Here is a 12,789-nt window from a genome sequence, read left to right as displayed (position 1 = left end):
CAACGGTACCATTCGAGAGCTTCACCATCGACATAGTGAAAGGTGCAAGTGGGGGAGGTGAATTGCTCTTTTTCATTTTTCTTCTTCAAATAGTCGACTTGTGAGATTCACTAGTTGACTATTAGATCCAAAAGTAAATACTTAAAATGAAAGTGCAGAAAATAAGATTGACACAAGATGTTTTTATACTAGTTAGAATCCAATGTGGATATTACGTCGAGTCCCCTTGGGCTGCAAGGGTGTTGTCGTCTAGCCTTTTTGAATCTTTCCTTTTATCCTAAAAGGATCATAATTTTTCATTATTAAAATAATTCTTGCACTAACAATCTCTTTCTTTTTGATGATGACAATATGTAGTAGTGATACTTCCATGTTTCAATAGTCGACTGGTAGAGCTGACTGAGACTTCATTAGCTCCCCCCGAATGGTATTACTATTTTCCCCCCTGAACTTATTGTGCCTCGTAGTAGTATTCCCATGTGGCTTTTAAGATAGAGACAGGACAACCTCTAACAAAACAATTATAAAACAACAGAGCAACAATCATAATAGCAACGACACCCTAATAGCAACAACATAAAATAATAGCAACACATAATAGTTCAATACCTTAATAGCAGCAAATAATAGTTCAACACCATAATAGTTCAGTCATTCTCCCCCATTGACATCAACAAAAAGGAAAGAAGAAAGCATAAAAAAAAATAAAACAACAGTTTTAAAGATAGGGCAACACAGCCCTTTACAAAACCAGCAGATTGTCATAAACACAATAAAGACAGATAAATTAGCGAGGGAGCAGGAAGTAGGTAAGAGTGTTGACAATGGTAGTGGACATCTCCGCGAACCTGGAGGAAAGAGAGGTAGAAATGGATTTAGAGCCTGCCTGGACCTTAGTAGCAATCCTAATAACCTCTTTGACAATATGGTTGAGCCTTAGACGATGCGAGCCACATCGGCACCAGTCTCTTTGGTGACTTCCTTAACAACATCTATCTTAAAGTGAGCAGCAAGTAGTATATCTTTGAGGAGTCCACCTTTTCTCTCATTGCAGTCATAGAAGACATAAGGTCACTTACTTGAGTGACACATATGGTTAGAGCATCCAATTTGACATCTATGTCAGTAAGCTTACGTGAGCATATGCCACACAGAGATACAGAGTTGAGTGAGACCCAACCCTTGGAAGAAGAGTGGTGGCAACAATATGAGTGATCACCCTAGTCTCAAATGAGAGATCTTTAGGACCAAGATGGGAAGGACGAGGAGCAGAGGGATCAATATCAAGTTCACGCTTGGCCTGATCAAAGGAGGCAACACACTTAGAGGGTCAAATTTTTTTAGGAGGATCCATGATACCTGAACAAGAGATATCAAAAATGGAATCAACTTTTCTTCAGTCAAGAAAGATATGTCTACCAAGAACCAAGGATTTGATTTCTGCTACCTTAGGGAATCAAAGATTTGCATAAAAGAGTCGAATGAGAGGTTCATAAACTTCCATAGGAATAAAGAAGATATTGGCCCAACCTTGAAACTCAAAGAATGGTTTGATGGGACAGTCTAACAGGGAGAGAATATCAAGGTCGACTACCTTGCCATGCACAAGGGATGTGTCTTTTAAGGAATGGAAAAGAGTTTCATGGGAAGAGTTCAAGAAATCTACCTTTTCATCTAGGGTATTGTCACGACCCAAGGGTACACCCTAGATTTAACATGGCGTACTAGACCCCGAAAAGCCTAAAAGAAGCCACTTAGCATATCATAACATAAAGTAAATAGAAATGATGCAGAAATTTTAAAACTTTTCTTTACAATCTAAGTCTTTATAAAAGAAAGAGGAAGTCTACAACACTTTGTCTCAAACCATCTAAAACAACTTGAATAACTCTTTGGGATGCTGCCCATACAAATGTCTAAAACATAAAAGAAAGAACATAAAGGAAAGGTGATCACATCCTCGATGCTATGAGGACTCACCAAGTCTTCAACTCCTTGCTCTACTAGAACCTAGCCACGAGAATGGAACTCAATATCGCCGGACCTTACATTTGATAAGAATGTAGGCAAGAGTATGTGTTAGTACAAAATGTACTAAATATGTTAGCTAGCATAACATCATAAGAGCATAACAAAAGTGTTAGCCAACATAAGACATAAGCCATGAGCATAAGAGATAATAACATAATTATAGACATAATCTCCAACATAGAAATAATGTAAGCATTAGTCATCATAAGGCATGATCCATATACTTAGTTAATACTTAGACCCTGATATCATAAAGAACCTCTTCATAAGTAACCTCCAAGTATACTTGTGCAATGCATGAATAAGACCCCATAATCACATCCATGCTAAGTATCCCTTTGGTCATCATAATCATACTTACCATCTTATGGTCTCATCCTTAGCTTATTTCTCATAGACAAGGGAATCTCTCACCTTTAGTCAAACATATCATGGAAGGCAACTATAGCAACAATCCATCAAAACATACATCATTAAGAAAAACACTTCTTAATTAGCTTCAAGTCATACTTGTGCAATGCATAGAAAAGACCCCATAATCCTACCTATACTAAGTACCACTTTTGGCCCTCATACAAACTCATTAGATAGGGACTAGTCCCTCTCATAAAACCTTACAACACTATGAGGTACTCCCTTAAGCACATCTTAGTTCATTATTAGGTTTGAACACTATGAGATACTTCTTTAAGCATGTCTTAGCTCATTATTATCTTGAACACTATGAGATGCTTCTTTAAGCATGTCTTAGTTCATTAATGTTTTTGAACACTTCGAGATACTTCTTCAAGTATGTCTTAGTTCATTTACTCTTGGAACACTATGAGATGCCTCTCTAAGTATGTCTTAGTTCATCTTCTTGAACACTACGAGATACTTCTTTAAGCACGTCTTAGTCCCTTGGATACGGAGATTGCTACTAGAAACCCGGACTTCACTATGCAAAGGCTTCCATCTCATGAGACCTACTTTGGGAAAACCCAGACTCTAGTATGTGAGAGTCCCCTCCTTTTTACTTGGAAGTCCGGACTCAACTCGGTGTGGTTCTCCTTTACCTTGGAGCCCGGACCCAACTATGTGTGAATCTTCCATCTCATTATTAATATCCACTTGGGGACAAGCATACACCACTTAGATTAGTTATTAAGCCTTACTTAACATTCATATCTCATGGAAGAATGTCCTTGACAATCAATCAATGTTTCAAGTGATTCTATCACCTTATGCATTCAAACATTCATAATGTAGACTAGGTGGGTAAAGGCCTTCCACCACAATTCTGTCCATTAATTTTTTATTCTCATATAGACCTTACTCTCAAAGCCTTTTCATACTTAATTCATCATATTAGATTTACTTTCAAAGCCCTAGTGATCAACATTCATGACTACAAGCCTTACTCTCAAAGCTTAACTTCTTGCAATCATCATACATATCTAGATCACAAAATATTCTAGTCACAATCTTTATTCTTAAGCCATTCTAACCATATATCATCATAAAGATTCAATCTCAAAAATTACTAGTCATGATCCATCATATATACTTTAATCAAATTCAATTCATGTTTACATGCTTTTATTTTTGAACAATTACTATAGATATCATCAATTCTAGAAGATCATCTCTAAGTATTCAATTTCCCTTTTTAAGGCACAAACCCACATTACTTCAATTTCATCATTTAGACTAGGGTTAGGCATAGAAACATATAATTTCATCATAATAACTTGATTTACTACTAATTCAATCATAAAAAATCATTATTCACTCAATTGGATCAACATCCATCATAACCCACAACATTGAAGAAACCCTAACTTGAATTGGGGAAATTCTTCATCAAATTGGGGAATTCTAGGGGGCTCCATGGATGGAAGAATCCATGGATGAATAAGCTAACATACCTTGATTATAAAGCCTCACAAAGCTTGCAACAATGTAGTCGTTTTCTTGACCTAGCTTCAAGCTCTATCTTCTTCTTCAAGTTTTAGAGAGAGATATATTTGAGAGAAGAGCTTTTGGGGATTTGATTTGGGTCTTGGGGAATAATGACTTAATTGGGGTGGTCAAAGGGTTAAAATAGCTTATATAGGTGTACTAAGACTATACAAAATGACCTCACTTAATAACCACTTAATTAGGAATTTTCCATTTTAACCTTCACTAAGTAGCCTACTCCCAGGCACCACGGCCAGCTCCAGAGTCATGGTCCTGCCCCTGGTCCTTAGGCAGTGGCTAGGCCATGATTCTTTGGCCTCCAAACATCCTAAGGCATCTTCACGAGCCTTCCCACGAGTCGTGGTCTTCACCACAGGCCGTGAAGTGGCTCGTGAAGGTGAGCCATTCTTAGGCAGCTCAAGGTAGCTACTGCCTTAGCCACCACGAGCGGTGGTGGTGGTCGTGAAGTGGGGTAGTGCTTTGAGGCCTTGGGGCAGCCTTGCCCCTTGGCCTTGGCTCTTACCCCTTGGCCTTGGCTGTTATTTCCCTCACACTTATCCCTAGTTGGCCTACTAAACTACGGGGTGTTACAGGTATTGTCATAATCAAACTTGAACTTGTTCTTCGAGGAGCCACAGTCGGCAGAGTCTAAAAGAAGTTTGCCAACAGAGAAAGCAACAGAGAATGGAGGCAGCATATCATAAGAACAATCAAATTCAATATAGACAAAAGACGAAGCTTTTTCCTTGTTCTTATTGCGATAACTTTTACGAGTACCAGGAGTAGAAAAGTTTTGAGTTTTCATGATTAGAGAGAAGGAGAAGCAAAGAAAAAGTAAGAAGAAGGGGAGAGAAAATAGGGATAGATAAAGGCAAAGAGAGTGAAGAAGTTAAAGGGTTTTGGACAAGACCATTTAAAAGACAGAGTAAGCAACGGTTGAATGATTAAAATGATTCAGACAGAAGTGTAAATAAAGAGCCAAATTCAGAAGGAAATAAATTAAATCAAGGAAACACAATATACGAGGCGACAAAAAGCTTTATGAAAAAGGAAAATAATTAATACATGCCATAATAATCATCAATTTAAGGGATTTTCAACAATACTCAAAGATTTACGAAGGGTGCAGAATCTTTCTTCTAAAAGAGGTTTAGTAAAAATATCAACTAATTGAAAATCAGTGCTAATAAAAGAAATTTTAATATCTCCATTTAAAACATAATCACGAATAAAATGATGCTTAATGTCAATATGCTTAACACGAGAATGATGCACAAAATTTTTTGAAAGACAAATAGCAGTAGAGTTATCGCACATAATTTTAACAGGCTTGAAAGACAGATCATAATCACTTAATTGATGTACCATCCATAGAATTTGTGCACAACATTAACCTATAGCTATATACTCAGCCTCTGTGGTAGAAAGACATACAAAACCTTGTTTTTTGCTATTCCTGGAAATTAGAGATTTTCTAAGAATTTGACATGTGCCACTGGTGCTTTTCTTGTCGTCTTTGTCACTTGCATAATCAGCATCAAAAAATACTTTGAGAAAAAAATTCTTTAGGATACCATAATCCAAAAAAAATTGGCTCCTACCAAATATCAAATAATTCGTTTTACAGCAGTAAGATAAGATTCTTTAGGAGTTGACTGGAATGTTGCACATTTACATATGTTGAATAGTATGTCTAGTCGACTGGTAGTGAGATACAATAAGGAGCCAATCATACCTCGATATTTTGTTTCATTGACAACTTTACCTTCTTCATCTTTATCAAGAGAACATGTGGAGCTAACGGGAGTGCCTAAAGATTTGGCGCTTTCAATACCAAATTTTTGAATTAATTCCTTACAATACTTGGATTGTCATAAGAACGTACCTCTTTGATTGATAGATTTTTAGTCCAAGGAAAAATGTTAATTCTCCCATCATACTCATCTCGAATTCACTTTGCATTAGGTGATCAGAAAAATCTTTGCGTAAAGAGATATTAGCACTTCCAAATATGATATAATCAACATAAATTTGAATAATAAAATTTTCAGAGAAAGATCTTTTGATGAAAAGAGTAGTATGTATTCTTCCTCTTGTAAGCCCGTGATTAATAAAAAAAAAAAGTGCTTAGACGATCATACCAGGCACAGAGTGCCTGTTTGAGACCATAAAGAGCTTTAGATAGTTTGAAGACATGATAGGGAAATTTGGAAATTTCAAAACCTGAGGGTTGTTTTACAAACACTTCTTCTTCAATAAAACCATTTAAAAAATCACTTTTAACATCCATTTGAAATAATTTAAAACATTTATATGCCACATATGCAAGAAGTAACCGAATAAACTCTAACCTTGCTACAGGGGCAAAAGTTTCATCATAGTCGACTCGTTCCTGTAGGGAATAACCTTGTGCGACTAATCGAGCCTTGTTTCTTTTCACTTCACCACAATCATTGAGTTTGTTTCTGTACACCCACTTGGTTCCAATAATAGACTTATTTTCAGGTTTAGGAACCAGAGTCCATACCTAATTTTTGTCAAATTGATTCAATTCTTCTTTCATAGCCTTAATACAATGTTCATCTATGAGAGCTTTATTTATCTTCTTAGGTTCTAGATAAGAGATGAGCGCAACATTTGCTTCATTTCTTCTCGATGCTCTAGTCTTCATTCCTTCACTGAGATCTTTTATGATGACCTTTCTTGGTAATTTGGCTAACTTTATCATTCGTTTGGAATTGTTTCATTTATTTGTTCGATAGGAGTTTCTTCAACAATCGATTCTTCTGGGTTGTTTATTTCCTTTTGGGTTGATACTATCATTTGATTTGCTTCTTCGTCTGTATTGAGTCTAATCTCAACAGTTTTATTAGAGTCATCAAAAATAACATGAATGGATTCTTCAATGCTTAAGGTTCATTTATTAAAGACTTTATAAGATCTGCTAGAATTTTAATAACCAATAAATATACCTTTATCGCTTCATGCATCAAACTTACCAATGTTGTGAACGAAAACACTTGCATCCAAATGGATGAAAATATCCAATGTTGGGTCTTCTACCATTCCATAATTCGTATGGAGTTTTCTTCAAAATTGATCTGATTAGACAATGATTTAATACATGACAAGTTGTACTTACCGCTTCTTCCCAAAACTTATGTGGGAGAGAATGTTCAACAATTATAGTTTTTGCCATATCTTGTAGATTCTATTCTTCCGTTCTACAACCCCATTTGAATGGAGAGATGAGAAATTGTGAGAGTACCATTTTTCATTATAGAAATCTTCAAACAACTTATTTTCAAATTCTCCTCCGTGATCACTTCTTATTGATGTGATGTAGTACCCTTTTGACTTGTTGAACTTTTTCACAAAGAACTCAAAGTTTTTGAGAGTATCATCTTTATGAGCTAAAAATATTACCCTACTAAAGTGAGAATAATCATCAAAAATTAAAAATGCGTACCTTTTTCCTCCAATGTTGGTTGTTCTAGTAGGTCCAAATAAATCCATATGTAGTAGCTGCAGGGGTTTATTAGTGGAAACAATATCTTTACCAAAAAATGAGTATCTAGTTTGCTTACCCTTTTGACATGCATCACAAATATGGTCTTTTGAGTAGTCCAGCTTAGGTAGTCCAATGAATAGTTCATTCTTTGCAAGTTTTTCTATTAGTCGCATACTTGCATGGCCTAGTTTCTTATGCCAAATCAAGGGATCATCGGTCCTTTAATCTAGGCATATATGTTCTCCTGTACTTTTTACTGAGTCAAGGATGTAAACATTCTTCCTCTATTTCCTTGTAATAGTTTGTTTCTAGATATATCTTCTATTGTGCATTGATTTTTTTGAAATCAAACTTCCAGGTCTGAGTCTCATAGTTGACTGATGCTTAGAAGATTATACTTTAGTCCAGTCACTAGATATACATTTGTTAGATCACAAGATTCATTGAAAGAGATTGTACGAATACCAATTATTGTTCTTTTTGAGTTGTCACCAAATCGAATGTTTCCTCCTTTATATTCATCAACAGATTTAAATAGGTTCTTATCTCATGTCATTAGATTTGAACATCTGCTATCCAAATATTGCTTTTCTGCGGAGTTCTTGTAAAATAAAGAAATTATCTTCTCTTAGGCACCCAAAGCTTTTTGGATTCTTTGAGGTTAGAATGATCATGATTTCTCTTGGGTTTCCATACCCAATTAGAAGTATCATAGTTATGAAATCTGAAATTAAAAGATAAGTGCCTAGACTTTTCACAGTAATTGCAATTTTTAGGAATGTCTTCTTCTGAGATGGAGTTGCTACTATTAGTTTTAGACTAAGTCCACTTATAGGATAAGTGTGATTGATTGCAACTAAAGTTGCTTCCATTTGAGGATTTTTTACAGCCAAAAACCTTCCTGTGTTTTTTAAATGAGTTATTAGATGAATCGGATTTGTTTTGAAAATTTTCAAGCATGGTTTTTATTTCATGAATCTCTTCATACAAGAGATCATTTTCACCTTCACTGAGTTCTAATTTTATTTCTAAATTTCTTTTCTCAATTTGAAGGTTCAGAAAATCACTAAAAACTTGATTCATATCAGAGACAGTACGATCTAACAATTTTTTTAATTCAATGTAATTGTTACATACCTCAGTGCTCGATTCTCCAATTTCCATGAAGCAAATATTTCCAATTTCTTCATTCTCATTTTCAAAGTTATCTTCATCGCTCCAGTTGCTTAGTGTTCTGTTCTTCTGATTTCCACAGGAATAATTTTCTTCTTTTCTAGACATTCACCGGGTATATACTCATATTTTCCACATTCATAGCATTTTCCATCATTTCTTGGTTGATTAGCAATATGTTTACCTCTTCCAAAGTTTCTTCCTTTTATGTTGTTTGTGGACTTCCTAAATGATTCCACGACTGACCGAGTGATTAAAGCAATTTAATCTTTTCCTATTTCTTCTTCTCCTTTGTCCTCTTGGTTTGCTTTGAAAGCCACAGTTTTCTTCTTGGTGTCTTCTTGACCTCGTTTGTTAAGGTGCATTTTCTCAAAAGCAATTAGATCTCCTCTTACCTCATCATAGGTTAGAGTGCTTAAATTCATGTTTTCAAGTGTAACTACTTTAGCATGGATTGAGGTGGTAAGATCTTGAGAACTCTTCATATATGCTCAATTTGAGGATCTCTTTTTCCTAAAACTTTTAGTTTACCAATGATATTACTGAGACGTGCAAACATGCTTTCAATAGTTTCTCCTTTCTTTATTTGAGAAATGATAGTTCCTTTAACTTTGTCAGTTCCTTCATAAGTGACTTCCAGTTTATCCCACATTTCTTTAGTAGTTTCACAGCATGATATCATTTCATATTCTTCCTCACTAATAGCATAGTATAGGACATTTTTTTCTTTGGATTTTATTTGAATAATCTCCATCTGTTTATTCGTATAGTTCCCCAAGTTTGGAGTGATTGAGGATTGACTATCATCTGAGCTTTTTGAAGATGGAATGGGAATGTCTCCAAGTTTGATAGCCCTCCAGACTTTCAAATCATATGATTTTATAAATGTTTACGTTCTTACTTTCCAGAGAGAGAAATGTTTTCCATTGAAATAGGGAGGTCTTGTCTGATATGTCCTTCTTGGGATAGTGTGCCCATAATTTGTTGTGCCATGATCTTTATCTCACCTGTAGTTAAACAAAGATTAGTGAGACGAAGTTCTAATACCAATTGAAGGTGAAAGAGAGGGGGGGTGAATTGCTCTTTTTTGGATCTCTTATTCAAATAGTCTACTTGTGAGATTTCATTAGTTGACTATTAGATCTAGAAGTAAATACTGAAAATGAAAATGCAGAAACTAAGATTGACACAAGATGTTTTTATACTAGTTAGGATTCAATGTTGATCTTACGTCCAATCCCCTTGGGTAGCAAGGGTGTTCTCTTCTAGCCTTTTGAATCTTTGGGATTAGTACAAGTTTAGAGTATAGTTCCTATGTCTACACTCAATCTTTTTTCTTTTGATACACAGTCTTACCAACAATAGTTTTCTTTCCTCTCTTTTTGTTTACACAGTAAAACCAAGTAGTACAATGTTTGTTAAAAGTATAATAGAGAATGTGTGAAGATTCGGACTCAATGTATGTCTCATTCCTTGGCTTTCTTCGAGCTTTTATAGAGAATCTTCTTTTGTGGAGAGATAGAAACTCAAGAGAATTGATNTTTTCTTTCCTCTCTTTTTGTTTACACAGTAAAACTAAGTAGTACAATGTTTGTTAACAGTATAGTAGAGAATGTGTGAAGATTCGGACTCAATGTATGTCTCATTCCTTGGCTTTCTTCGAGCTTTTATAGAGAATCTTCTTTTGTGGAGAGATAGAAACTCAAGAGAATTGATCCTTGGAAAGAGGTAATTGAGAATCCTTCTTTCCAAGAATAACGCAAAGGCTAATCTTCAGCTTCCTTTTCGTAATCTTCAGCTTTCCTTTGAGTGATACTGATCTCTGAATTCTCCATAATCTTTAGCTTTCCTTTGAGTGATATAGATCTCTAAATTTACTCCTTGATGATTGTATGTCCTTTCATTAAATTTAATTGAGGCCATTTGTTTTATAGCCGTTTTACAGATCCTTTGATTGAAGATTTTGTAGCCATTTTAGATCCCTTGAATAAAATCCCGATTGTTGTGTTTACAGGATTTGATTCCCATTGATTATGCATCTTGTTTGGTCTTGATTGATTCTTTCATTTTTGATATTTTGTAAGGATCCATAATTGTTCATTATTAAAATAATTCTTGCACTAACAGATAGAACGAAGCCAGGAACAATTTACGGTCTTCGACAATATGATAAAAATAAAAAATACATTCTACCTGAAAGATCCTAGCCTCTGGATTAATGCCATAGAAACGCCCTAAGTCCACCAGGGCTAGCTTGTGACAAAGAGTTGGAGGGACCGGCAGTGACTCTGGGCGGTTAACCCACGACTCCGGTTCACGATAATGATCTAGATCCACTGAAGGGACAAGAGTAGGTGGAACTAAGGTAGCCATGGAAGCTACCAATTGTTGTATAGAGGAGCGTAGATCCGCAATTTCCCGGGCAACTGATATGTGGTCCGTAGCCTTCAAGTGTTGGTCCACCATTGGACACCCAAGGATGAGAGCACCAATGTAACAATAAAACCCCAATTACTGCTTATATTACTTGGAAATAGGACTCAATTACAACTGACCTTAAATTAGAGAATGCAACAAATGAAAGTAACGATAAAAGACTGAAATATAAGATAGAGAAAAAGGGGGATGAGAAGCGCATAGTGCCCACATGCTCTGATATCACTTTTTGCTACAGAAATTTCCATAACAATAAACCCTACTTTTTGCTACTGATATCACTTCTTTTATAACTAACTCATAGTGCCTACATGCTCTCAGATTCCTTCACACATTTTTTCCCAACCTTTTATTCAAAATCAGTTAATTTTTTTGGCCTTCTCTTAACTCATGTGTTGTGTCTAGCTGGCATAATTAGTTCAGCCATGTTTGTCTTCACCTTACTATTTTCATTTATAACACATATGTGTATTAATATATGTTGCTAAACTTGTTCCTTACAAAGCTACTTTGTTCTCTCTTTTCCTTTCTTACTTTCCTGTGTTGGTTACGTTTCTTTTGAGTCGAGGTCTATTGGAAACAACATATCTATGGTAAGGTTTGAGTACATCCTACCCTCCCCAGATCCCACTTGTTGAATTACATGGTTGTGATGTTGTTGTCTCCTCAGTTTTTCATTCTAAGATTTTGTGTTTAGAGTTAACGATCTCTCTTAATTTACTCGTAAGTTACTAATCATATCTTGCACGTTATATCCTACGCAGGCACAAGATACATATGCACGTTAGCCGCCTATGTTGGATTCCCGTGGGCAAGATATTGCCTCTGAGTTTGATAGGCTTCTGCATTTGATTTATTAGATAGTAGTTCTAATCGATTGTGTCAAGTATATATGGAATGGTTTTGGTATGTTTGGTATTGATAGATTGAGTTCTAGTACAAAAATTGATGAGCGTTGAGAACATGAATGGTTATGTAAAGTGTTCGTGAACCCATGCACCCCTCCCTGGATTATGTAAAGTACTTGTGAACTAACTTATGCATCCTTCCCTAGATTATGTAGAAAGCACTAAAATTATTCTGATAAATTACTTAAATTTTATGTGGGAACCGAACTAAAATTTGAAATATCCATCTCCAAATTTTTCTTTGTTTGAATCTTTAGCAACACTACAAACAAAGGCCACATTTTTTCTCAAAAAAAATTATGGTCTCTCTTTTTAGTTTTTTCTTCAATTTATTTCTATGATTCGTAAAGTGTGTTTCCTTAAATAATGATGATATTTAATCGTTTTCAAATATAAATTTCGTAATGAACCATTATAATCTGATTTTTCTTTAGTGATAATAATATTAATTATAGTTTACTTATCAAGTCATTGTTCTGGCAAAATTTTATAGCATTAAACTTCACGATAGCTAGTATTGTGCACTCATTTTCTTNTTCGTAAAGTGTGTTTTCTTAAATAATGATGATATTTAATCGTTTTCAAATATAAATTTCATAATGAACCATTATAATCTGATTTTTCTTTAGTGATAATAATATTAATTATAGTTTACTTATCAAGTCATTGTTCTGGCAAAATTTTATAGCATTAAACTTCACGATAGCTAGTATTGTGCACTCATTTTCTTGAACTCTTGGAAATGCCTCTGGCGCATGTTGAGGAAAAGGTTAGGCATGGTTGAGGAAC

General features: G+C 35.1%; 1 protein-coding gene across 1 annotated transcript in view; it reads left to right on the top strand.

Moving 5' to 3' along the window:
- Positions 1-11,961, top strand: part of LOC125856733 (mediator of RNA polymerase II transcription subunit 15a-like) — a 162,649-nt gene extending 150,688 nt beyond the window's left edge. Inside the window, exon 5 of the mRNA XM_049536358.1 lies at positions 11,857-11,961. Coding sequence (XP_049392315.1) covers positions 11,857-11,880 — 24 coding nt within the window. The 3' untranslated portion in view covers positions 11,881-11,961. The remainder of the gene's footprint in view (positions 1-11,856) is intronic.
- The last annotated feature ends 828 nt before the right edge of the window (positions 11,962-12,789 follow it).

This window comes from Solanum stenotomum, chromosome 2 (assembly GCF_019186545.1).
Source record: "Solanum stenotomum isolate F172 chromosome 2, ASM1918654v1, whole genome shotgun sequence".
Classification (NCBI taxonomy): Eukaryota; Viridiplantae; Streptophyta; class Magnoliopsida; order Solanales; family Solanaceae; genus Solanum; species Solanum stenotomum.
Note: the sequence above shows the minus strand (reverse complement) of the source record. Positions and strands in the feature narration are given on the sequence as shown.